The sequence below is a fragment of the Hyperolius riggenbachi genome, chromosome 11, assembly GCF_040937935.1.
Source record: "Hyperolius riggenbachi isolate aHypRig1 chromosome 11, aHypRig1.pri, whole genome shotgun sequence".
In the NCBI taxonomy this organism is placed as follows: domain Eukaryota; kingdom Metazoa; phylum Chordata; class Amphibia; order Anura; family Hyperoliidae; genus Hyperolius; species Hyperolius riggenbachi.
Window position 1 is genome coordinate 32116301 of NC_090656.1, and position 27915 is coordinate 32144215.

Consider the following 27915-nt stretch of genomic DNA (forward strand, 5'->3'; position numbering starts at 1 on the left):
CGGCTGTGAAGTCTGGCTCTGTTCCAATCTGCAGGTGATTTCCATGCACACACACAATATTTCTATCTCATCCATCATTGCTAATGAACGACGCATACACATACGCAATTTCGTGCATGCGCTCCCATCACAAGGAATGCACCTTGGCGGCACCTTGGCATTAAAAAGCAGACTTCGGCAGCTGCAACACAATACAAGCCAGCGGGAAAACGTGTGCGTTGTCCAATAAAACGTTCCCCGATTTTTATTATTCCAGGATGTAATGTGGATAGAATATAAGTAAATCAGAGCAGGTAAAAAAAAGGCAAAAAGATAATTTCCACTGCGCTTGGTTAACTGAAGGGGAAGGGGAAGCACACAAAAACGCAAAACGTTTTCCGACACTAGTAGGATAATGCGTGTCATGGAATGCAGTCTGCCTCTTCAGATCCTTGACAACAGTGTTTAAAACAAGCAGCGTATGAGCACGGAGCACCTGTAGGCAAAACGCATTACACTACTAGTGTCTGAACTGTAATAACATTTATGACCTCATACAGGCTTTCTGGAGGTAAGCTTTTTAATTAAAGTGGATCCGAGGTGAAGTTTTACTCATTGCATAATTGTTTTCCTTTCCTATTGTTTATAGGGCATTCCTCAAGCCAAATACTTTTTTGTTTTTGTTTTAATACTCTAATTCCCTATAAACTAAATAAGCCCCACCCACAGTTTTCAGAGAGCCTTGGCAGTAGCAAGGGCTCATGAGAGCTCAGTCTGGGCAGGAGGAGGGGGAGGTATAACTAGCCAGAGATTTTAGAGGCAGAGGGGAGGAGGAAGGGGGGGGAGGGAGGGGGCTAAGTTGTTTTTGTTCCCTGGAACTTTTACTATATTTTTTCAGGAGCGCGATCCACCTGACCAGAGACTCAAGAACCCAAGTGAGGATGGGATTTCCTCATTGGCACTTATGCTGTGGCTGCTGGTATTGCAACCAGGGGCATAACTAGAGTGGAGCAGACCCTGAGATTGCAGGTGGGGCCAGAGCTGTGGGGGGGGGCCCATCTAATAGCCTTCTATTCCTCTGATACAGGGGACTATACTTCATATCAGAGGTTTTTGTGGCTATGTTTGTTATGGATGTGAAGATCATGATGGCCACTCTTGTGAGATGGGCCCCAAGGCTGTGAAGAGCACCAAGGGGAAGGCAAAGGAAGGGGTGTGAACATTGAGATGGTCCCATCAAAGTTTCCCATGGGGACCGCTTGAATGGTAGTGGGCTTAGTTTTGGCAGGATATCGCACCCACACTGCGCACACATCTCCTGCTTGGTAGGAGGAGCGGAGCTCCGCCTTCAGTCTCCCAGTGGCGATCGCCGCTGGGAGACTGTTAGACGGCAAAACCGCCGTGTAATTACCATGTACAGCACTGCGATCTAAGGCATCGGTGTACTGGGGGCAGCCGTGTGACACAGCTGTCCCCTCTGTTGCTGCGGAAGTGATCTGCTGTCATAGGCTGGAGCCTATGACAGCCGATAACGCTGATTGGCTGGCGGGGGGAGGGAGGGGGAAGTGTAAAATAAATAAAAAAAAACTGTAAAAAATATTAACAAAATAAACTAATAAATATTTATTTAAAAAAACACCAAACGCCTGGGGTGTGATCAGACCCCACCAACCGAGAGCTCTGTTGGTTGGGAGAAAAGGGGGAAGGGATCACTTGTGTGCTGACTTGTGTGGCCCTGCAGCTTGGCCTTAAAGCTGCAGTGGCCATTTTTGTGAAAAATGTCCTGGTCTTTAGGGGGGGGGGGGGGTAAAGCCTGTGGTCCTGAAGTGGTTAATGGTAGGGTTCTCAAACTTTGCACAGTTGGCCAGTGGGCGACTGTGATTAATATTCAGAAAAGTGGGTGGAGCCTGCAAAAGCCAATCAAAATTTACCTATTGATTTTCAAGGGGAATATTTAATCGCTGCCATTCTTGCACTGTTAATGGCACAAGCCTCAAACCTGGTACAGTTGGCCATTGGGTGTCTGTGGTCCAAATTCAGAAAAGGGGGTGGAGCCACAAACAGCCAATCAGATTTGTTTTAACTCAATGCAAATTATTGATGCCAAAGACCGCAAAGCTCACAAACTAGGTCATTTATGTTAGGGTTAGAAAAAGTGAAGCCAACATCAGCCAAATACATACCTGGGCAACGCCGGGCCATCAGCTAGTTTAAAAATAAATATATCAATGTAAAGGGCGAATATATCAATGTAAAGGGCGAGAATAAAGTTTGGAGCCAAATAAAGACATTTTTCAAGAGAAAAATATAATTATGTACATAGATGTGTACATCAGTCCTGAAAGAGGGACAAAGAGGGAGATTTGGTTCCCAAAGAGAGACTGTCCCTCTAAAAGAGGGACAGTTGGGCGCTATGACAGTGTCATATACAAGTCTGCTAAAGTGGACCTGAACTCTTGTACAGGGCAGAAGGAAAACAGAGAAATGCACCCTGTATGTATTTAGAGAGTGTAGCCTGTCTAACTCCCCCTCATCTCTGTATAAGCACAAGCTGTGAGTTGTCTTTCAACTTACGCTCCTGTAACCTGCTTTCAGCCACTGCACATGTATTATCTACGGTTTGCATAGCATGCGCAAAGTTCCTTCTGGACCCTGCACAGCTACACTTGCTTACCTTCTTGAATCAAAACCTGCACATGCTGAGAAGTTTAATATAACTTTGGCAGTGTTATCTGCATGACTGTACTGGGATCTTATGTGCGAGTGTGGATGTGTTCTGTAGCAGGGTTAGTGTAGCTGGGCAGTGTGGCTTAGATAGAGAGTAGAGACAGCATGTGGGCAGACGCTTTACAAGATGCCCCTGCACCATGGATGCACCAGGGCCCAAATGCATATAACGTTTTCTCCTGAGTGATATTTTTAAACTTGTCATTAAAATAGACAAAATGTTGCTCACCTTATACTTCCTGTAAGCCATCCCTACCTGCTAATGTAAACACTTGGTTTTTACTGTAACACAGGGATGCTGAGAAATGTAGCTAACCAGCTGCTCTTCCTGCATTTGTTGTCAATATTAGATTAACCCACCCTCCAGGAAATCTGTCCAGCACTTTGCTTCAATACACTTTACTTGTAATTGTGATGACTGTTTTTGTTTTAGATTTAGTTTGAATCTATGGGTTGCTAGTAAACAGGAAGTGGCTTATTTGAGGATGTTCTGTTTTTCTGGAGTTTTAAAGGGGAACTGAAGAGAGAGGTAAATGGAGGCTGCCATATGTATTTCCTTTTAAGCAATACCAGTTGCCTTGCAGCCCTGCTGATCCTCTGCCTCGAATACTTTTAGCCATAGCCCCTGAACAAGCATGCAGCAGATCAGGTGTTTCCGACTTTAAAGTCAGATCAGACAAGACTAGCTGCATGCTTGTTTCTGGTGTTATTCAGATACTACTGCAGAGAAGTAGACCAGCAGGGCTGCCAGGCAACTGGTATTGATTAAAAGGAAATAAACATGGCAGCCTCCATTTACCTCTCTCTTCAGTTCCCCTTTAAGAAAGAAGGAGCAGTGGATGCGAGAGGAGAGAGAATGACAGGTGCTCTTTGTTTCCGCACACTGGTGCTGTCAGTAGGTGAATGTCTGCACACACCCTGGTAATATGAGGTGTGAGACAAGCGAACACACATCACATGAATCACACCCAGTGATGATGTCACTGAAGAGAACATGTGCCTGGCTATTAGCACACACACAACAACCCTGGCATTTCCTGTCTGACCACCTCCATCCCTGATCTCCATCCAGCTCCTTCCTCTTCCCTCCGCCGCAAACACCTGCCTGGAGTCTGCTCAGGTAAGACCTTCCTTATCACACTTTCCATATAACGCATTATTACACTGGGTGCCCTAACAGTTCAGCTCTTTCTCAGCTGTCTCTCACGCTGCTCTGGCAGTCTGGCACTCTCTCAGCCGTCTCTCACGCTGCTCTGGCAGTCTGGCACTCTCTCAGCCGTCTCTCACACTGCTCTGACAGTCTGACACTCTCTCAGCCGTCTCTCACACTGCTGTGGCAGTCTGGCACTCTCTTAGCCGTCTCTCACGCTGCTCTAGCAGTCTGGCACTCTCTTAGTCGTCTCTCACGCTGCTCTGGCAGTCTGGCACTTTCTCAGTCATCTCTCATGCTGGAAATATCAGGCAGAGCTCTCAGCTTGCTCTGGCAGTCTGGCACTCTCTCAGCCGTCTCTCACGCTGCTCTGGCAGTCTGGCACTCTCTCAGTCGTCTCTCACGCTGCTCTGGTAGTATGGCACTCTCAGCCGTCTCTCGCGCTGCTCTGGCAGTCTGGTACTCTCTCAGTCGTCTCTCACGCTGCTCTGGCAGTCTGGCACTCTCTCAGCCGTCTCTCACACTGCTCTGGCAGTCTGGCACTCTCTCAGTCGTCTCTCACGCTGCTCTGGTAGTCTGGCACTCTCTCGGCCGTCTCTCACGCTGCTCTGGCAGTCTGGCACTTTCTCAGCCGTCTCTCACGCTGCTCTGGTAGTCTGGCACTCTCTCAGCCATCTCTCGCGCTGCTCTGCCAGTCTGGTACTCTCTCAGTCGTCTCTCACGCTGCTCTGGCAGTCTGGCACTCTCTCAGCCGTCTCTCACACTGCTCTGGTAGTCTGGTACTCTCTCAGCCGTCTCTCACGCTGCTCTGGCAGTCTGGCACTCTCTCAGCAATCTCTCACGCTGCTCTGGCTGTCTGGCACTTTTTCAGCCATCTCTCACACTGCTCTGGCAGTCTGGCTCTCTCTTGGGCCATCTTTCACGCTGCTCTGGCAGTCTGGCACTCTCTCAGCCGTCTCTCACGCTGCTCTGGCAGTCTGGCACTCTCTCAGCCGTCTCTCACGCTGCTCTGGCAGTCTGGCACTCTCTCAGCCGTCTCTCACGCTGCTCTGGCAGTCTGGCACTCTCTCAGCCGTCTCTCACGCTGCTCTGGCCATCTGGCACTCTCTCAGCCGTCTCTCACGCTGCTCTGGCAGTCTGGCATTCTCTCAGCTGTCTCTCACGCTGCTCTGGCAGTCTGGCACTCTCTCAGTCATCTCTCATGCTGGAAATATCATTCAGAGCTCTCAGCTTGCTATGGATGGATGGAGAGCACTTGTGATCAATATTCCCCCATTTTTGGGCTAATTGAGAAATATTCTCCTGACCACCCATATTTCGGATAAGATGACACCTTCTGTATGATTAAATAATTGCCTCTGTTTGAAAACTGAACTGTTAAATCAGGTACGATTGATTAACTGCAAATATTTACAAACAAATGTGATTTTATCAAAAGGGAGAGCTGAGTAGAATCAACCATGTTAAAGCGTTCATGTAGGCTGGCAACAAATCTGTTCAAAACTGAGCCCAAAACTGTCACCCGAGGGATCGGGCCCCAATCCTCAGGGGTGACAGTCATTGGGCCTGATTCACAAAGCGGTACAAAGTGTTTGCAAGCCTGTGAAAAGCCCCTTATCACGCCTAAACTCAGTTTAGGCATGATAAAATGAAATTCGCGCGAAATTCCTGCGCGCAAAGTTTTGTGAGCGCATTCGCGCGGCGCACGGTGCAGTGTGTGCGATGCGCCCATTAAACCCTATGGGCGCTGCGCGCGGAATTACACGATTGCGCGCATAAAACTTTGCGCGTGGGACTTTGCGCAAGATAAAGAGCACAAATCGGTGCTAACTCAGCGGTGCAAAGCTTATCACGCCTAGAGTCTTTTAGGCGTGATAACTGAGTTGTCACTGCTTTGTGAATCAGGCCCCTTGTGTGTGTGTGTACAGTATGTGTGTGTGTGTGTGTACAGTATGTGTGTGTGTACAGTATATGTGTGTGCATACAGTATGTATCTGTGTGTGTACAGTGTGTGTACAGTATGTATGTGTGTGTGTACAGTATGTGTGTGTACAGTATGCATGTGTGTGTGTACAGTATGTGTGTGTGTATGTACAGTGTGTGTGTGTGTGTGTGTACAGTGTGTGTGGACAGTATGTGTGTGTGTGTACAGTGCGTGTGTGTACAGTGCGTATGTGTGTGTTTGTGTGTGTACAGTGTGTGTGTGTGTGTGTACAGTGTGTGTGTGTACAGTGTGTGAGTGTGTGTGTGTACAGTGTGTGTGTGTACAGTGCGTATGTGTGTGTACAGTGTGTGTGTGTGTGTGTGTGTACAGTGTGTGTGTACAGTGTGTGTGTGTACAGTGTGTGAGTGTGTGTGTGTACAGTGTGTGTGTGTGTGTGTGTGTGTACAGTGTGTGTGTGTGTGTGTTTGTGTACAGTGTGTGTGTGTACAGTGTGTGTGTGTGTGTGTGTACAGTGTGTGTGTGTACAGTGTGTGTGTGTGTACAGTGTGTGTGTGTACAGTGTGTGAGTGTGTGTGTGTACAGTGTGTGTGTGTGTGTGTACAGTGTGTGTGTGTGTTTGTGTACAGTGTGTGTGTGTACAGTGTGGGTGTGTGTGTACAGTGTGTGTGTGTGTGTACAGTGTGTGTGTGTACAGTGTGTGTGTGTACAGTGTGTGTGTGTACAGTGTGTGTGTGTACAGTGTGTGTGTGTACAGTGTGTGTGTGTGTACGCACCTGGACTGAACAGTTTTGTAGGTTTGAGCCAAAATTTGGAGAAACTGCAGGAATGGCCATTAGGAGGCAAACTCAACTCTGATTGGCCTGTACAATGACAACAAAGGCGTTGATTGGCCTCTGTCTTGACTGCAGTAAATATAGTTAGGCCCTCAGGGGAACATATATTACCTTGTCTACCAAAAGCAGTGTGATGATTTACAAATCATGTAAACATTGTATTCAAGTCAAACTGGAGCAAAGACATTGTATCAAATGTTGAAAATGAGCTTTGGACAAAGTAATGTAATAGTAAAAACAAAACAAAAAAAACACCCTTTAAATATTAAAAGATGATAAAAATAAAAATGCGACAATACTTCACTTTCAAAACTGCAGCTATTGATCTCCCCACTTGAGGACCCAGCCTTTACCCCCCCTTAAGGACCAGCGTGTTATTTTATGATCTGTGCTGGGTGGGCTCTGCAGCCCCCAGCACAGATCAGGTTGCACGCAGAGCGATCAGATCGCCCCCCTTTTTCCCCCCCTATGGGGATGATGTGCAGGGGGGGTCTGATCGCTCCTCCTGGCTGGGTGTTGCGGGGGGGGGGGGGCACCTCAAAGCCCCCTCCGTGGCGAAATCCCCCCCCCCCCCTCCCCTCCCTCTCACCCCTGGTGATCGGGGCTGCACAGGATGCTATCCGTCCTGTGCAGCCTGTGGCAGGCTGTCATCTGTCACATGGCGGCGATCCCCGGCCGCTGATTGGCCGGGGATCGCCGATCTGCCTTACGGCGCTGCTGTACCAGCAGCGCCGTTCAATGCAAACAAAGGAGACAAACGTCTCCTGAGTTTACATTTAGTGTGCGAGCCGCGATCAGCGGCTCGCAGGCTATTCACTGAAACCCGCTCCGTGATCTAACAGGAAACGGCTGCTCGTGCGAGCGGCCTTTCCTGATTAATTAGGGATGAACCTGGCGACGCAGATGTGCGTCGCTGGTCCTCTAGCTACCACTTTGCCGCCGCACGGTATGAGTGTGCGGTCGGCAAGTGGTTAAAAGGTCAACTGAAGTGAGAGGTAAATAAATGCTGACATACTGTATTTATTTCCTTTTAAGCAATACCAATTGCCTGGCAGTCCTTCTGGTCTATTTGACTGCAGTAGTCAGAGCCGGCACAAGGTCCTGCAGCACCCAAGGCTGAGACACCAAAGTGCACCCCTCCATCCCTGCCACCCCAGCCATCACACACTGATCGCTATAAGAAGCGCCCCAGGGCACCCAATACCTTAATCTCTAGTTATCTAGCTTGCAGTTATATGTGTTTTGTATATGTGAAATGCTAACGTGTTAAAACGCACACAAAACTCAAGAAAAACGCATGTGCGGAAAAAACGCAAACGCACATGACAGTAAACGCGACCTTTTACTCACTGACAAGTGTGCACCTAGCCTGAAACACAATAGGTGAATGATAGCTGAGTTGTGCGCCCCCTCCTACACTGCGCCCTGAGGCTGGAGCCTCCTCAGGGCTCTTTAACACTGGCACGGTGCATCAAATTGCCACACTGCTGCCGCAGCCTAATGAACCCCTATGGGGAACTTCATACTTTCCATGTTGCGGTACGCTGTGACAGAAGTACCTAATCTAATGCTAGCGCAGAACTACATTACCGTGCGGGATCCGCGTTGACCTGCATCGGCCTAGAAGTCATGTTACTCTCTGGCAACGCAGGTTATTTTAAAACTTCGGCATTGCAATGTTGTGGCGCGCATGAGCAGAATTTTTTTACCTTTACTATACGCTTCCGCATACCCAAAGCAGGAAGTAACCGCAAGCAGGCGTCACTTCCTGCTTGGCTGGTGGCCAGACAGGGAACACCGTGTACTAACACGGTGTTACCTCAAGGCCTGTTTCTGGCGTTGTGATTCGGCGGGCACGACACACCACTGAAGTTAGTTTGCAGTGTGAAACCAGCCTGAGGCTTCCCGTGTCCTTCTCCAGACCACCGCTGCCCGGGACCCTGCTGAAAAACACAACCACGCTCTTCTTCATGCGAGCGTGGCTGTGCTGCACTTGTGGGAACATGGCCTGCACAGTAGCATGGACCCCTCGTGCATAAAGAGTTCGTCGGATTTTTTTCAGGGCAATGGTGGTGGCCAGTAGGACGTGGGGAGCCTCTTTAGAAACCAGAGGCTTCCCTCTCTGTAATTATGTACTAACCTCAAGTCCGCCTCAGGTACACTTTAAAGTGAAGCTGAGCTTGGGAGGGGGGGGGGGGTTGGGGGTGTGATAAAAAGTCGGAGACTTACCTAAGGAGAAGGAAGCATCTGGACAGCTTGGAGGCTTCTCATGTCAGGTATAGGTGCCCCCGGTATAGGTAGCCAGGTATAGTTGCCTCCAGTATAGGTCAGCTAGGCATAGGTGCCCCCAGTATTGGTTAGCCCGGTGTAGTTGCCCCCAGTATAGGTTAGCCAGGTATAGGTGCCCCCGGTATAGGTAGCCAGGTATAGTTGTCTCCAGTATAGGTCAGCCAGGTATAGGTGCCCCCAGTATAGCTTACCTAGGTAGGTGTCCCCAGTATAGGTTACCCAGGTAGATTTCCCCAGTATATGTTAGCCAGGTAGGTGCCCCCAGTATGTTAGCCAGGTAGGTTTCCCCAGCATAGGTTAGCCAGGTAGGTGCCCCCAGTATAGGTTAGCAGGTAGGTTTCCCCACAGTATAGGTTAGCTGGGAAGGTCCCCCAGCATAGGTTAGCCAGGTAGGTTTCTCCAGTATAGGTCAGCCGGGTAGTTTCCCCCAGTATAGCTTTGCTGGGTAGGTTTCCCCAGCATAGGTTAGCCAGGTAGATACCCTCCATGCAACAAGGTTCACAGAGAGGAAACTGTCTATTTTGATCATGTGTGTTTATTTACCTCTAGGCCGGTTTTATACCAGCAACCAGCGTTATAGGTGCGGTGTGATCTAAAGATCACATCGCACTGCAAGATTAAAAATAGCCTTTGGAGATTACCACGGCAACGTGCGGTAATCTCACTTATAGCTGCAAGCGAATTTGTAAGTAAGGCTCTCTTGCACTCAATCTCTGTGGCAGAAAAACTAAGTTCACGGAAGTGTATTGACAAAGTACGCTTCTGTGAATGCGCAACATTAATGCAAAATTTCTGCAGCGCCACTGACTTACATGACTTCTGGTCACCGCATTTTGTTGCGGGTGTTTGTCGATAACGCGCTGTTGTCGTCGCGTCTAGTCAGATATTTCCGGCACATCGCATCCCCCCACGGCAGGCATGGAATGTCCCATAGGTTTTCATTGCTTTAGCGTTACCCTGCTGTAAAAAAAGGGTAACGCAATGCAATGAAAACGTCCCTGTGTAAAAGGGGCCTGACTCTTTGAATATGTAAACAAATGCAGATTGTGTGACTACATGCAGAGGCCTCTGGGATCAGATGACTGCGGTGACAGGTCCTCAGTCACAAACCGGTCTGACCAGTTTCGCGTTTCCACATCTCCCTCCGTCTAAGGTCTGGTTTCACCATCTAATGAGGTGATAGAAACTGCTGTAGATACAGGAGACCAGAACGGCATATGACAACATTCCATTGACAGACGTAATCTGCCCCCACCCTCTGCAGCATGTGACCGCAACCACATGACATCGCTACGTCATGTGACCTGGACCGCACCAGTGAAAACATTCCTTTATACTCACCTTAAAGGCTAACTGAATCCATAACTCAGGAAGTCATATTCTCAAAGCAATTAGGTTGATTAGAGTGAACTGTAAGTAATTTGGCAGCAAACTTTTTACAATGAACATCCATCCACTGTAAAGGCGTGCACCTCTCCATACAGTAGAGGGAGGTTCCAGAGGTCACGATGTGTCTTCCAGAGGAAAAAACAGACACAAGCAGACACCAGGAGCACTCTATGGTGTAGTATATTAAAATACCGTATTTTCCGGTGTATAAGATGCCTGGACGTATAAGACGACCCTCCAACTTTTCCAGGTAAAATATAGAGTTTGAGATATACTCGCCGTATAAGATTACTCCTCTCCAACGCACACCAAATAAAAATTAAAAAAAAACATCATATACTGGTGCTATGTATGAACAGATACTAGTGCTGTACTGTAAGTGGTACCCAGTATATAGGCGATGGACTGGTTGGATTGGTTAACTTTTCCCCTCCTTAAAGCGGTATCGTCACCATAAAAATCAAATTTCAACAGCAACTGGTCTGAGTGTATTAAGTGATAAAGATGCTAAGCCTGCATTCAAAACTTTCAAAACTTTTTCTGCTGTTATGATTTGGAGTTATCACATACTTTAGGAGCACTGGCCCTTTAGTAGTCGGTACCAAAGAATTGCATGCTGGGGGTTCTTTTTATCTATAATCTATTTCACCTTTTCCCTTTATTTCCCTGCCAGCTGCTTATCTGAAACCTAATCCCCTACTCACTGGTGTTTACAAGCAAGGCTGAGGTGACTCAGTGATTGGAGGAGACAAGAAAAAAGTAAAGGGCAGAAATGACATCACGAGTTAGCCTAAACTGTGGGCAAAAGACATGGCCCCCACCAGGAACAGAATTCTCGTGATTTACTATATAACATTCACTGAAATCAAAATGTGGACAGTATAATACATGTGTTATGTAAGTAGATCAAGTATTTATCTACTTATATATGTGTTTTTTTTTCCCTGGCATAGTATGGCTGATCCTACTGCTTTAAGTGGATTGGTTAGGCGTCAGGAAGTGGGCAGGGCCGGATTTACCATACAGGCACCTGGCCTGATGATGGAAAGGCGGCCCCACTCCCCTCCCCTAGTGCCTCCATCCCTCCTTCCCTATGCAGAGTCCTGATGAGATAGTAAAGAAGAGATTATTCAACCTGCTCTCAGCATTCCACTGACTAGATATCCCTTCAGTCAGGGGCACCACTAGCTACCAGGACATCAGTGCCTATAGGCTCCTCTGAGGTAAGTCCCGGCCTGGCAGGGCATAGAGGACAGTTAGGCTTAGGCGACAAGTCAATATAAGTGTCTTGTTGCGCCAAGCTAAGTACCTTGTTTTGTGAGGCTTTAAAGTGGGATTAAAGTCCCCCCACATTTGAGTACCTATTCTTAAAGGGAACCTAAACTGAGAAGGATATGGATTTTTCCTTTTTAAAATAATACCAGTTGCCCGACTCTCCTGCTGATCCTGTGTCTCTAATACTTTCAGCCACAGCCCCTCAGCAAGCATGCAGATAAGGTGCTCTGACTGAAATCAGACTGGATTAGCTGCATGCTTGTTTAAGGTCTGTGGTTCAGCCACTACTACAGCCAAAGAGATCAGCAGGACTGCCAGGCAACTGGTATTGTTTAAAAGGAAACATTCATATCCCTCTCAGTTAAGGTGCCCTTTAAAGCAGTAGGATCAGCCATACTATTCCAGGGAAAAAAAACACATACGGTATATAAGTAGATAAATACTTGATCTACTTACATAACACATGTATTGTACTGTCCACGTTTTGATTTCAGTGAATGTTATATAGTAAATGACGAGAATTCTGTTCCTGGTGGGGGCCATGTCTTTTGCCCACAGTAAAGGCTAACTCGTGATGTCATTTCTGCCCTTTACTTTTTTTCTTGTCTCCTCCAATCGCTGTTTACAGCCTTGCTTGTAAACACAAGTGAGTAGGGGATTAGGTTTCAGATAAGCAGCTGGCAGGGAAATAAAGGGAAGAGGAGGAATAGATTATAGATAAAAAGAACCCCCAGCATGCAATTATTTGGCACCGACTACTAAAGAGCCAGTGCTCCTTAAGTATGTGATAACTCCAAATCATAACAGCAGAAAACGTTTTGAAAGTTTTGAATGCAGGATTAGCATCTTTATCACTTAATACACTCAGACCAGTTGCTGTTGAAATTTGATTTTTATGGTGACGATACCGCTTTAAGTACATAAAAGTTAATTTTAAACATATCTCCACATTTGAAAATGTTTCATTTTTATCCTGAGAGCAGCTTGCAATACAAGGAGGAGAAATGCCGTGCCTCTGTGCTGAATAGACGGGTCACCAAGGCAACGGCTGAGGCATCAATGCTGTCTGGACTGAGCTAACCAGCTTTTAGGTGCCCAGTATTCAATTCAGGGCCAAATGCAGATCAGTGTATCCAGGTGAACAGTCATAGGATCTGCCAAACAAAAAAGGAAAACTGAATTAAGTCCCATGTTAAAGCAGTGGTGCAGTAATATTGCTGAGCGCAGACAGCGCATGACAAAATTACCATTTCTACCGGCAGCAGGTTACTGCAAGTTATGGTATAAGCGCAACTCATGGCACTTTAATGGCAAAAGTGTTGCTACGGTAACATGTGTTACTAACGTGCTAATAGTGTAACCTGCAATCAGAGGCGGATATAGGCCCGTGCAGCTGCATATGAGCCCCCTGTGCTCTGGGGCCCCTTCAGCTGCACCACAGTCAGGGTGAAATTATCCTCTAGGTTCATGTATTCAGAGACTGTCACTCCCTCCCTCTTTCACTCTCCTACATTTAGTTGTCTATCCCTCCATGTTATTTGCCCTCATGTGGCTGTCTCTCATATAACTATGTACTCTGTTAGGTTCTGCAGAAGATGTCACTGCTATATAAATACATAATAATACTGTAATATGGTAGGATTTTAGACTATGACTTTGGTAGGATTAGATTGTGAGTTCATCTGAGGACAGACAGTGACATGACTACGTACTCTGTAAAGTGCTGCAGAAGATGTCAGTGCTATGTAAATACATAATAATAATATGGTAGGACATTAGACTATGACTATGGTAGGATTAAATTGTGAGCTCCTCTGATGACAGTTAGTGACACGACTATGTACTCTGTAAAGTGCTGCCGAAGATGTCACTGCTATATAAATACAGTGGCTTGCAAAAGTATTCGGCCCCCTTGATGTTTTCCACATTTTGTCACATTACTGTCACAAACATGAATCAATTTTATTGGAATTCCACGTTATAGACCAATACAAAGTGGTGTACACGTGAGAAGTGGAACGAAAATCATACATAATTCCAAACATTTTTTACAAACAAATAACTGCAAAGTGAGGTGTGCGTAATTATTCGGCCCCCTTTGATCTGAGTGCAGTCAGTTGCCTATAGACATTGCCTGATGAGTGCTAATGACTAAATAGAGTGCACCTGTGTGTAATCTAATGTCAGTACAAATACAGCGGCTCTGTGATGACCTCAGAGGTTGCCTAAGAGAATATTGGGAGCAACAACACCATGAAGTCCAAAGAACACACCAGACAGGTCAGGGATAAAGTTATTGAGAAATTTAAAGCAGGCTTATGCTACAAAAAGATTTCCAAAGCCTTGAACATCCCAAGGAGCACTGTTCAAGCGGTCATTCAGAAATGGAAGGAGTATGGCACAACTGTAACCCTACTAAGACAAGGCCGTCCACCTAAACTCACAGGCCAAACAAGGAGAGTGCTGATCAGAAATGCAGTCAAGAGGCCCATGGTGACTCTGGACGAGCTGCAGAGATCTACAGCTCAGGTGGGGGAATCTGTCCATAGGACAACTATTAGTCATGCACTGCACAAAGTTGGCCTTTATGGAAGAGTGGCAAGAAGAAAGCCATTTTTAACAGAAAAGCACAAGAAGTCCCATTTGCAGTTTGCCACAAGCCTTGTGGGGGGCACAGCAAACATGTGGAAGAAGGTGCTCTAGTCAGATGAGACCAAAATTGAACTTTTTGGCCAAAATGCAAAACGCTATGTGTGGCAGAAAACTACCACTGCACATTACTCTGAACACACCATCCCCACTGTGAAATATGGTGGTGGCAGCATCATGCTCTGGGGTTGCTTCTCTTCAGATGGGTCAGGGAAGCTGGTCAGAGTTGATGGGAAGATGGATGGAGCCAAATACAGAGCAATCTTGAAAGAAAACCTCTTGGAGACTGCAAAAGACTTGAGACTGGGGTGGAGGTTCACCTTCCAGCAGGACAATGACCCTAAACATAAAGCCAGGGCAACAATGGAATGGTTTAAAAAAAAAACATATCCATGTGAATGGCCCAGTCAAAGTCAAGATCTAAATCCAATTGAGAATCTGTAGCAAGATCTAAAAACTGCTGTTCACAAACGCTGTCCATCTAATCTGACTGAGCTGGAGCTGTTTTGCAAAGAAGAATGGGCAAGGATTTCAGTCTCTAGATGTGCAAAGCTGGTAGAGACATACCGTAAAAGACTGGCAGCTGTAATTCCAGAAAAAGGTGGTTCTATAAAGTATTGACTCAGGGGGCTGAATAATTACGCACACCCCACTTTCCATTTTTTATTTGTAAAAAATGTTTGGAATCATTTATGATTTTCGTTCCACTTCTCACGTGTGCACCACTTTGTGTTGGTCTTTCACGTGGAATTCCAATATAATTGATTCATGTTTGTGGCAGTAATATCACAAAACGTGGGAAACTTCAAGGGGGCTGAATACTTTTGCAAGCCACTGTACATAATAATACTGTAATATGGTAGGATTTTAGACTATGACTTTGGTAGTATTAGATTGTGAGTTCATCTGAGGACAGTCAGTGACATGACTATGTACTCTGTAAAGTGCTGCAGGAGATGTCAGTGCTATAAAAATACATAATAATAATAATAATAATAATAATATGATGGTAGGACATATGACTATGGTAAGATTAGATTGTGAGCTCCTCTGAGGACAGTCAGTGACATGACTATGAACTCTGTAAAGTGCTGCAGAAGATGTCAGTGCTATAAATTACATCATAATAATAATAATATGGTAGGACATTAGACTATGACTATGGTAAGATTAGATTGTGAGCTCCTCGAAAGACAGTCAGTGACATGACTATGAACTCTGTAAAGTGCTGCAGAAGATGTCAGTGCTATAAAAATACATCATAATAATAATATGGTAGGACATTAGACTATGACTATGGTAAGATTAGATTGTGAGCTCCTCTGAGGACAGCCAGTGACATGACTATGTACTCTGTAAAGTGCTGCAGAAGATGTCAGTGCTATATAAATACATAATAATAATATGGGAGGACATTAGACTATGACTATGGTAAGATTAGATTGTGAGCTCCTCTGAGGACAGTCACTGACATTCCTCTCTCTCTCCTTTTAGTAGAAGAGGTACCATGCCGGGTTCAGGATTCAAACCTGAGAGACTAAAGGTCAACCTCCGACTCGCCATTAACCGTCTGAAACTCCTGGAGAAGAAAAAAAGTGAGTGTTTGTGAGATCTCCTCCCTGTAATGGCACTGTTGGTGCATTTTGTGTATTTGTGTTTGCCTGTAGGATACAGTATCGGCAGAAGGTATTACATGTCACCAGCACAAGCCACAGTGCATGACTTCAGGCAGTATGTGGAGCTATGGATATCCTTCCTTTATACTCTTGTCAGATAGACATGCACCCAGCCATGACATGCTGGCTTACATCATATCTAGAATCAGACATCAATTATGCCAACTTGCAGGTAGATTTTTTGGGGGCCAAACCTGGCACTGATGAAGGCCAAACAGCTATGGCTGGCACATGTGGGAATGGTGATAAAAGGTTCTGACATAAACTTATGTATAGTAATACTTTTCTCTCCTCCTGTCCTCCTACTGCACCCCTCCCCCAACATACTAGATCACTTTGATGGTCTAACAAGTGCATTACACTGCAGCCTATGGTCCTGGTGTATTCAAAAATAGGGCTTTCATGTCATCTAATCCAGTCTATTCCATCTAATCCAGTCAGAGATGGATTAAAGTGAACCTGAGGTGAAAATATACTGATGAGATAAACAATTGTATTTATCTTTCTTCTCCTAAAAATGATTTTTTTTAAAGATATCCCAATGGTTTTATTTTATATTTAAACATTTACAAAGTAGAATGAATGTTTTTGTTTTCTCTGCACAGTGGCAGCCTATTAAGTGTCTCTAAATAAAAAGTCATGAACTATTGACCTTTTTTAAAATCTTTTTCTGCTCCCAGAAGTTGTATTCTGTCAGGAAATCTTTTATGGCTGTAATTTGCTTATTAGTGATGTTTACTATATTCCTGACAAGGTACCGACAAGAGAGAAGCTGTCACTTCCATGCCTAAAAATGAACTCTTTCAGGCGGCAAAATAAAACAAGTAAAGCAGCCTGGTTATTAATATGTTTTGTACTGTACATACACATGTTTATCTCATCATGTCACATGTCACCTCGGGGACATTTAAGATGTAATGGCCCTAGGAAAGGTAGTGGATAGCTCTCTCACCTTGCAGTACTGTCCCCAGCAGGGCTGTGGAGTCGGTCCAAAAATCCACCGACTCCGACTCCGACTCCTCAGTTTAGGATTCCACCGACTCCGACTCCGACTCCACGACTCCGACTCCTCTAATTTGCATATTACATTTTTGTTGATTAAAAGTATGTAACATGAAATTCGTCTCTTAACTGCCAACGCTTAGGAATTTTACAAGACAACTGAAGTGAGAAGGATATGTAGACTACTATATTTATTCCCTTTAGACTAAAACTAGTCCTTGGTAAGAGTACTTGTAAAAGGTACAAACCGGAACAAAGAACATCTATCAGGCCCTAGGCAATGTCAGTGTGCGAACATGTAAGAGTGATGTGCAGGTACTCTGCAGGGGAATAAGGAGATTCTTCCTCTATTACACTTCTGAACATGGATCAGGCCCTAGGCAATGTGACTGTGGGTACATGTAAGAATGAGGTGCAGGTACTCTGCAGGGGAATGAGGAGATTGTAAACAGACAACACCTCTGTGTTCAATGTGCACAGCATTCTCAGTGGATTCCCTGCAGCTCTGTGGGGAGTGCATATGTAGAGTATAGTACTACTGTGTAACAAAGTAAACCTGAGACAGATGAAATTAAAGTTTTATACATACCTGGGGCTTCCTCCAGCCCCCTTCAGGATAATCAGTCCCTCGTTGTCCTCCTCCACCACCTGGATCTTCTGCTATGAGTCCAGGTACTTGAGCCAGTCAGGCGTAGTGCGCATGCACACACTCCGCCGCCAGGAGCATACTACACCTGTGCAGCACTATTGCGCAGGTGCAGAATGTTCCTGGCTGTGGGAGCGGCATGCGGCCGGACAGCGCTGACTGGCTGAATTACCAGGACTCATAGCAGAAGATCCGGGTGGTGGAGGACAGAGAGGGACTGATTAGCCTGAAGGGGGCTGGAGGAAGCCCCAGGTATGTATAAAACTTTACTTTTCATCCGTCTCAGTTACCCTTTAATTTGTAGTCACCAAACCAAATTTTAACATATCACATTCTTTGATTTCATCAGCAAAGGGAGTGCATACATTTGCATAAATCAGCATCAGTGCAGAATTATTTCCATCTCATTGACCATCTCTATTAGTGACACAGATACACATCAGGCTTTATACTTACAGCATAGACGTTATTTAGTATATATAAGAGATTCCTGTGTACACATCATATATACAGTCACAATCAGATATGTATATCTGACCTTAAAAATACGGGGACTGCTTTATTGCAGCAGCACAAGTAACTAATTTTGATTGGTTTATTTCATTTTTGTGGACTAAGCTATTACTGTATATATACTGTATATATACATTATTTTTAATGACTATTATCTGAGAAATAGAACATTTTATCATATTTTCTATTTTAATTACAGTTACAAATTCATTAGGAGTCGGAGTCGGAGCATTTTTTCCCGACTCCAGGCACCCAAAATTGCCAGACTCCACGACTCCGACTCCACGACTCCGACTCCACAGCCCTGGTCCCCAGTATGAATCTCAGCCAGGACAACATCTGCAAGGAGTTTGTATGTTCTCCCCATGTCTGCGGGGGTTTCCTCCGGTCACTCTGGTTTCCTCCCACACCCAAAAACATACAGATCAGTTAACCTCCTTAGCAGTATGTCCGACACTGTGTCAGGCATGCCGCTTCCTTGAATTACTATTCCCCCACAAAGATTATAAAAGAAGTAATGGCCCTACAAGCTGTAGCTAGCACTAGGCTAGCTGATCCAAGTGCCCAGCATCCTCCGATCGACGCCGATCCCGCCACGTAATACATTACCCCCCCCCCGGCTCCAGCGAACGGCGCAGCCTTTCCGCACAGCTCTGGTCTCTCTATGGGGAGGATCGGGTCTGCGCCTGATGTCATGACGTCATGTGTGATCCTCCCCATAGTGATGACCAGAGCTGTGCGGGGAGGCTGCACTGAACGCTGGAGCCAGGCTGGGTAAAGTATAATCGGGGGAGCGGCGGGGATCGGAGGGTGCCAGCTGCTTATGCTAGCTAGCCTAGTGCTAGCTACAGCTTGTGGGGACAAGAAAGCTTTTACAATCCTCAGGGGCACTCTAAGTGGAAAACCTCCTGAGCGGCGTAACGCTCAGGAGGTTAATTGGCTTCCCCCTAAAATTGGCCCTAGACTAGAATACATACACTACACGATACATACATAGACATAGGACTATGGTAGGGACTAGATTGTGAGCCCCTCTGAGGGAAAGTTAGTTACAAGACAATATACACTTTACAGTGCTGCGTAAGATGTCCTCAAATAATAATTTGAGGACCCCTTGTGGTCCATTTGGTAAGCTGAAGTAGAGAGAGGTCAAAGAAGGTGTAATGTGGGCCCCTTGACACCCGCCAGGCCCCAAACACCTGCCTAGTTTGCCTGGTGGATAATCTTGCTCGGAATCCAGTGGAAAAGCTGGGAATGATGGGAGACAGCTGGCACGAGAGACGAAAAGTACAGAGGGTAATAAGGTGGACAAGCTGGGAATGATGGGAGACAGCTGGCACGAGAGACGAGAAGTACAGAGGGTAATAAGGTGGACAAGCTGGGAATGATGGGAGACAGCTGGCACGAGAGACGAGAAGTACAGAGGGTAATAAGGTGGACAAGCTGGGAATGATGGGAGACAGTTATGGGAGGTACGGAAGCAGGACAGAGACGAGTCCGGTGTATGGGCTGGGAATGGACACTGTTGTTCCGGCTCTGGGAAGCTGAAAAGGATCAGATTGCTGGATTTGAGAGTGGAAGGGACTGGGGCAGAGGAACTGGGACTGAACAATGATGAGTTGTAAGCCATGAACAGGAAAGTGTGGTGCATAAAGCAGACCTGAATTCAGAACGTCCTCTCTGCTCTATATATGCAACAGCATAATAACTTTTAAAGAAAAGCATTTCTTTGTTACAGCTGATACAAATCCTGCAATAAATCTGCACTGTTTCTACTTCCTGCTTTCATGGAAGCAGACATATTGTTAACATCCCATGCTTTCAAATGAGCTTATCTGCCGTGGCAGTCAGCTGACACAGGGGAGAGGACAAATTACAAATTGAGATTATACACAAATGAGGGGAATTAGACAGGCTAACCTCTCTAAATACATACAAGGGGCATTTCTCTGTTTTCCTTCTGTTCTGTGCAATAGTTCAGGTCCACTTTACAGGTAGCTGCCAGGATGCTCAGATGGCACATAGACAATGGTAAAAATCAGGCTCGAAATCTGGCGTTTGCACAAACAGTGATAAACAACGGTACTGACGCTTAAGCAAAGAGCACCGTGGATGTCGTTTAAAGAGGAACTCTAGTAAAAATAATGTAATAATAAAAGTGCTTCATTTTTACAATAATTATGTATAAATGCTTTAGTCAGTGTTTTCCCATTGTAAAATCTTTCCTCTCCCTGATTTACATTCTGACATTTATCACATGGTGACATTTTTACTGCTGGAAGGTGATGTCAGTGGAAGTAGATGCTGCTTGCTTTTTTGGCTGCTGGAAACAGCTGTAAACAGCTATTTCCCACAATGCAATAAGGTTCACAGACAGGACACTGTCAGGACCATGGTCCTGACATCACACGGTGGGAGGGGTTTCACCACAATATCAGCCATACAGACCCCCCTGATGATCAGTTTGAGAAAAGGTAAAGATTTTTAGTGGGAAAGGGGGTTTTAGCTACTGATTGGGATGAAGTTCAACTCTTGGTTATGGTTTCTCTTTAATGCGCAAAGCGCCCAACCGGCCTTCAGGCTGCTCATTCTCTGACTCGTGTGTATTGGTCTTTTTGCAGCTGAGATGGCCCTGAAAGCCAGGAAGGAGATCGCCGACTACCTATCCTGCCGGAAGGATGAACGGGCACGGATCCGGGTGGAGCACATTATCCGGGAGGATTATATGGTGGAAGCCATGGAGATCCTCGAGCTCTACTGTGACCTGCTGCTGGCCCGATTTGGATTAATCCATTCAATGAAGTAAGAAGGGGTTTGTCAGATCCTCGGTGGCCAACAGAGGCTCAGACATCAGTGTGATAAATATGCATAGCTGCAGAGCCTTAGAAAAATATAACAGTACATAGCTATGGAAGTATACACAAACTATTCAAAACCAAAGACATCCATAGTTGAACTCTAAATCGCATAGACACCAAGTTATGCAAAATAATATCAGGTTTATTAAGGGACATATCCCTTAAAAACAATGAAAACTGCTGCGGAGGCAGAGCGGACATTCACAGTGACAATATTAAATAATCATAACAATCACCATAAATAGTACCACATGTATAGGGCTGAACCATAGACAAATAATAAAGTCTAGGGAAGATAGTATATAAATGCTTGCTGCAATGCTAAATGCTGAGTAAAGTGTATAAAATGAATGCAGAAATGCAGCTAAGCATAAATCGCCACTTACCACGGTTGTGAACTGTGATCCGAACGCCCACCGCCGCGTCCTGGATTACGCGTATCGCATGATCACGTGCTTTGTCAGAGCTCCATTTTATACACCTTACTCAGTGAGCGTCAGCATTTAGCATTGTAGCAAGCATTTATACAGTATACTATCTTCCCTGGACATTATTATTTGTCTCTTTAACGAAACTCTCTTTAAAGAGACGCTGAAGTCTCATAAAAATCATGTTTTTATATTAAAAATCTCTTTAACATGATTGCCCTAACTAAAACGCTGCATCTCCGCTGCTGAAGACTAAGTCCCCCTAACTCCCCCCCCCACACCCTCCCCCGCAAAATCCACAACTTTCTTGGTCGTTGATGATTTCTGCTTTCAGCTGCTGCTCTGCCTCCATGTGTTTCAATCCGCGCGTATCTCCGCCTCTCCCCTGCCCCTCTCAGTGAAAGAAGACTGAGAGGGGCGGAGAGAGGCAGCGATCAGCGTTGATAGATGGGTGTAGAGGCGAAAGCTCTGCCTCTCACGGAAACGGAAGCGCTCCCCGCAATGTGCCCCTGGTTGTTTGGGGGGATTTAGTTAAAGAGACTCCGTAACAAAAATTGCATCCTGTTTTTTATTATCCTACAAGTTCAAAAAGCTATTCTAATGTGTTCTGGCTTACTGCAGCACGTTCTACTATCACCATCTCTGTAATAAATCAATGTATCTTTCCCCTGTCAGACTTGTCGGCCTGTGTCTGGAAGGCTGCCAAGTTCTTCAGTGTTGTGGTTCTGCTATGAACTCCCCCTTCCAGGCCCCTCTATGCACACTGCCTGTGTGTTATTTAGGATTAGAGCAGCTTCTCTCTTATCTTTTACAAGCTGGATAAATCGTCCTCTGAGCTGGCTGGGCTTTCACATACTGAAGAATTACAGACAAGGGCAAAGCTGTTTGCAGGAAGAAACAAGCAGCCTGAAACTTCAGTGCATGAGAACAGGGGGAAAGAAACACACAAATAATCTCTTGAGATTCAAAAGGAAGGCTGTATACAGCCTGCTTGTGTATGGATGTATTTTCTATTTGTGGACATACTGTACATCAACCTGCTTCCTGTTTTGGTGGCCATTTTGTTTGTTTATAAACAAACTTTTTAAAACTGTTTTTAACCACTTTTAATGCGGCGAGGAGCGGCGAAATTGTGACAGAGGGTAATAGGAGATGTCCCCTAACGCACTGGTATGTTTACTTTTGTGCGATTTTAACAATACAGATTCTCTTTAATGTTCAGCCACAGGGATGCAGCGTTTTAGTTAGGGCTATCATGTTAAAGAGATTTTTTTTATATAAAAACATGATTTTTATGAGACTCTTTAAGGCCCAGTGCACACCAAAAACCTCTAGCAGATCCGCAAAACACTAGAGGTTTTTGAAGCAGATTTCAGAGCGATTCTAGGCATGTTTAGAGAGGTTTTCTAAACATGCCTAGCGTTTTTTGCAGCTTTTTTGTGTGGCAGATTACAAATATTGTTACAGTAAAGCTGTTACTGAACAGCTTCTGTAACAAAAACACCTGGAAAACCACTCTGATCTAGCGTTTTTCAGAGCTGTTTTCCACTTTCCTATACTTTAACATTGAGGCAGAAACGCCTCAGAAATCTAAAAAATGCTGCAGCCCGGGAGTTTGCGTTTGTGGAAAAAACGAGCCGCTCTGGTGTGCACCAGCCCATTCACTTTCATTAGCCAAGTGGTTTTCCCCCTGCAAGCGTTTTAAAAAACGCTTCAGAACCGCTCTGGTGTGCACCAGCTCTATGGAAACTAACAGTGACAGGCAGCCTATTGGGTCAATCAAAGGGGAGGTTACTTTTTACGTTAGTGAATCAACCCCTATAGATATAGGAAGTGTTTCTGATGCTGAAACAAGGATAATTTCCATAAAAGTGGGTATCTTGAATAATTTACTGCATTCCACTAAAGGGCCTCTTTAAAGTGAATCTGAAAATAAACTTATGATATAATGATTTGGATGTGTAGTACAGATAAGAAAAAGAACAGTAGCAAAGGTATGAGTCTCATATTGTTTCCAGTACAGGAAGAGTTAAAGGGGAACTTCAGCCTAAACAAACATACTGTCATCAAGTTACATTAGTTATGTTAATTAGAATAGATAGGTAATATAATCTCTTACCCACCCTGTTTTAAAAGAACAGGCAAATGTTTGTGATTCATGGGGGCTGCCATCTTTGTCATGGGGGCAGCCATCTTTTTGGTTGAAAGGAGGTGACAGGGAGCAGGAGACACAGTTCCAACTGTCCTTTGTCCTGATCACCCCTCCCAGCTGCACACGCTAGGCTTCAAATATCAAATTCAAAATGTAAAAAAAAAAATCACCAAAACAGCAGAAAGAGAACAACGACATCAGAAATCCCATCATGCTTTGCACAGCATCAGGGGAAAAAAAACCAAGGCAGTTTTCTTCTGTGCAGCTAAAAATGAGGCTTGTATAAGAGAAACAAAGTTCTGATGCTGTGAAACTGTTAAAGAAACACCAAGCCTTTTCAGTGCTGCTGAGTGTAACGATTGGTGTCAGCACACAGAGAGTATCTGATTATTGATGATCTGCAGTATCACCAACAATACAGATGTATACCTGATTATGGGTGATCTGCAGAATCACCAATAATACAAGTATGACTAACCTCTGGACCAGGGCCGGGACAAGGTCCACCATCAACAGAGGCTGAGCTGCCAAAGTGCGCACCCCCCCCCCCCCCCAATAACAGTAATGACAAGCAGTGTGGGTTGTTGATTGTGGATGACAGGTAGTGTGTCAGTTGTGTGGCATTGTCTGCACCGGTGGGAAGCGATTGTTAAGATGGAAACAGGCTAATTACAAAGAATAAATACAGTTCAGGTGACTCTATAAAGCCTGCAATTTTACTTAACATTTCTCCTGGGCATTCCCATAAACACAGAAACAGGTCAGGATATATTTCTGGATATTTATGGGACAGACTAAACGAAGGCACTGCACACTAATGCCAATGAGAGGCCATTCCATCCATACCATTTCTCAGTACAGCCATCCATGTTGTTATTGGTGGCTGTTAAAAGCTCCTATGCTGCATGCTAATTGTGAACAGACAAGAATCCAGAGGCCTCTTGCACACTATATGCAATTTTTTTTATCTGATCCGATTTTTGATTCCGAAAATAAAAAAATCGGACATTAAAAAAAAAAAAAAAAATCGGAAACACATGTAGCTGTCTGCCACGGGCTGGAGGAAGCCCCAGGTAAGTGGATTAGTATTTTTTTTTAACTCAGTGGATCTTCCCTTTAAAGAGACCCTGAACAAAGAAAAAAGACATTTTAACATACTTGGGGCTCCCTTTAGCCCCCCCTCCCCATAAGTCTTCCAGGTTTAATTTCATATATATATATATATATATATATATATATATATATATATATATATATATATATATATATATATATATCATTCCAGGTGCTTCAAACAGATCCTATAACAGCAGCTGCCTGCAATAATACTGTATATTCAGCATACAGCAATGAACTAACCCAAAATAATCCAGTTCTGTTGGAAGTTCAAAAGCAGATACAAACACTAGTTTTGAAGCACAACACACACACAATTTTTATACGACATCATAGCTTTAGACCCCAAAAAATAGCTTTGCAAACTGACTGTGGCTGGAATAACACTGGCAGCAAATGGTAAACTGAACTGTACTTGTCAGGCAGACACAGCCAGCTCTCCCTTCCTTACCCCCACCGCGGAAGCAGGAAAAAAGGGCGCATGCCGCTAGTGGACAAAAAGGGCGCCGCCATTCACTCTCATAATAAATAGCGTTTAATGGGCGCCGAGCAGGAAAAAAGCGCGCAGGACATAAATAACGTTTACAAACGGCGCCAGGAGATTTTTAATGATTTATAAGTGTGCTTGTGATGATTTACGTTTATAAAATGCACCCGTGCCGAATAACGATTATAAAATTACTAAACATATTTATCTTATTTAACTAATTAAAACATTATTTAAAGTTTTATCCCTTACTGTTTGTAAAACATTATTATTCACAAAATAAAGCGATCAGTACGTAACGTAAATTGCAAAATATTTTTTGCATCCACAATTAGTAAAACATTATTATCCACATAATAAAGGGGGGTCTTAGGTTTAGGCACCACCAGGGGGGTCTTAGGTTTAGGCACCAACAGGGGGGTCTAGGGGTTAGGGGTAGGTACAGGGAGGGTTACTTAGGCACCAACAGGGGGGGTCTTAGGTTTAGGCACCAACAGGGTGGTCTTAGGTTTAGGCACCAACAGGGGGGTCTTAGGTTTAGGCACCAACAGGGGGGTCTTAGGTTTAGGCACCAACAGGGGGGGTCTTAGGTTTAGGCACCAACAGGGGGGTCTTAGGTTTAGGCACCAACAGGGGGGTCTTAGGTTTAGGCACCAACAGGGGGGTCTTAGGTTTAGGCACCAACAGGGGGGTCTAGGGGTTAGGGATAGGTACAGGGAGGGTTCTGTGTAAGAGTAGGCTTAGGTATAGTTTTAGTAAAATTTTAGTAATAATTACTAATGTTTTACAACACTTATTACGAACGTAGTTATATTTATATCATCGTTATAAAGAATATTTTCAGATTTTATTATAAGAACAAACCGTAAATGAAGGTTATTCACAATAATATAGAATTATAACAATTAAACATATATTATTGTTTTTTTCATAAACGTAATTATAAGTTTAACTTTAGAAACAGGGAAGATTAACGTTTTCACAATTTCCGACTTCATAAACATTATTTAATGATTTATAATTTTGTTAAACCTTATTTGTAAACGAAATATAGCACACTATTTTTATAAACCCTATTAATGATTAATTATTATTTAGAGTTTACACCCCGCGCCCTTTTTGTCCGGGCGCCCTTTTTGTACGTACGCCCCACCACAGTGTGTACTCAATGCTCAGCAATGTTTTGTAGAAAGAGTAACCAAGCAGCTTGGAGTTTGTAATGACAGATGCAGAGGAGGACAGAGACACATGCAGGGCAGCCTTCCTCTTTAGATGCTGTGCGAGAAGGCTGCTGTGGTGGGAAATGAAGATACTGACAGAGTGCAGAAAGGCAGCGCTGCACTCCAGCAATAAGAACAGCAATGAAGGCACAGCATGGAAGCTTCAGCATAGTAGCAGCTAATCCATAACTACCGGTTCGTGCCTGCACTCTCCTTATCCTCTTCAGGTCACCCGCTCTGCAGTCAGCTCCTCTCCTCAGTGTCAGAGTGGAGGAAAGGGGCGGAACAAAATACAGCATGCATGCAAGAATGAAGAAGAAGAGGACAGCCCCGATCAGATTGGTATTATGGAACAGCTGATGTTCCAACAGTTCAGCCGGGGGCGGGACTCACACAGACAGGCTGATCCACAGATAGGGGCTGGCGGCGGCATCGCGTCAGGGCAGTGGCCATGGCAACCAGCCCCGCATCCGCAGTCTGCTCCCTTCGTCATGCCCAGCAGCCAGCAATGGTGAAGTGACTGAGTGGTGGGTGGGTGAGCGGGCGGGCGGTCATCCAGGCAGGCACAGCACAGACATGTTCCTTGCGCCCCCCCCCCAGACTGCAGTGACCTGCGCCCAGAGGCTCCAGCCTCCGGAGCCTCTGTGTCAGCACGGCCCTGCTCTGGACACCTAATGAGTGTAAGTGATTGGTGCAACTGTAAGGCTATCTCCCGTGGAGCGAGAGACACAGATACTACTGCAGCCAGTGACCACCTGAGGGGCAGGTGGCCTCTGACTGTGCAGGGACTATCTCTTTAAGCGGAGGCGATAGAGACAATCTTGCAGCCAGTGATTCCCTGATGGACTGGAAATCAGACTGTACTGCAGCCAAGGATTCCCAGATGGATTGGGAATCAGACTGTACTGCAGCCAGTGGACTCCTATGGGGTAGAGGCCACTGGCTGGACTGCAGGAAGGACTCTCTGAGGAGCAGAGGTCCTTGCAGCTAACTGACACCTGGTGGATTAGTGTCACGGTAGTACAGACAGACTGATCACTCGACGGATGAGTGACAGTCAGAAGGGTCAGACAGGCCTGGTCGGCAACACACAAGCAGATAAGGTACAGAGACAGAAGGCTGATTCGGTAACCGGGCACAGGCAAGGTTGGCAACTGGTAGACAGATAGGCAGAGGTACCGAATCAGAAAGCAAGAGAGAGGTCAACAGAGCCAGAGGTCATAACAGATATCAAGCACAATCCTAGTCTGAGGTCCTTGGTCTCGACACCCGGGAACTAGTCTAAAGAATAACACAGTCTCCTATGCTTGGGTGTGAGGTCCTTGGTCTCAACACCCTGGAACTGGTCTAAAGTATAACACAGTAATGACACAGTAATCCTATGCTTAGGTGTGAGGTCCTTGGTCTCAACACCCGGGAACTGGTCTAAAGTATAACACAGTAATAACACAGTAATCCTATGCTTGGGTGTGAGGTCCTTGGTCTCAACACCCTGGAACTGATCTAAAGTATAACACAGTAATGACAAAGTAAACATCAAGAGCGGAATCTGGCTAAGTGTGAATTCCCAGTGCCAACTGG

At 45.2% G+C, this 27915-nt stretch overlaps 1 protein-coding gene across 3 annotated transcripts in view; it reads left to right on the top strand.

Annotated features, from left to right (window-relative positions):
• The first annotated feature begins 3717 nt into the window (after positions 1–3717).
• LOC137538123 (IST1 homolog) overlaps positions 3718–27915 on the top strand; it is a 56785-nt gene continuing 32587 nt past the window's right edge. The window contains exons 1-3 of one of the 3 annotated variants that reach the window (XM_068260133.1): positions 3718–3826; positions 15731–15831; positions 20695–20875. In XM_068260133.1, coding sequence (XP_068116234.1) covers positions 15744–15831; positions 20695–20875 — 269 coding nt within the window. In that variant the 5' untranslated portion in view covers positions 3718–3826; positions 15731–15743. Of the gene's footprint in view, positions 3827–13011; positions 13034–15730; positions 15832–20694; positions 20876–27915 lie in introns of those variants that run through there. The other 2 variants (XM_068260134.1, XM_068260132.1) reach the window with 2 other exon arrangements.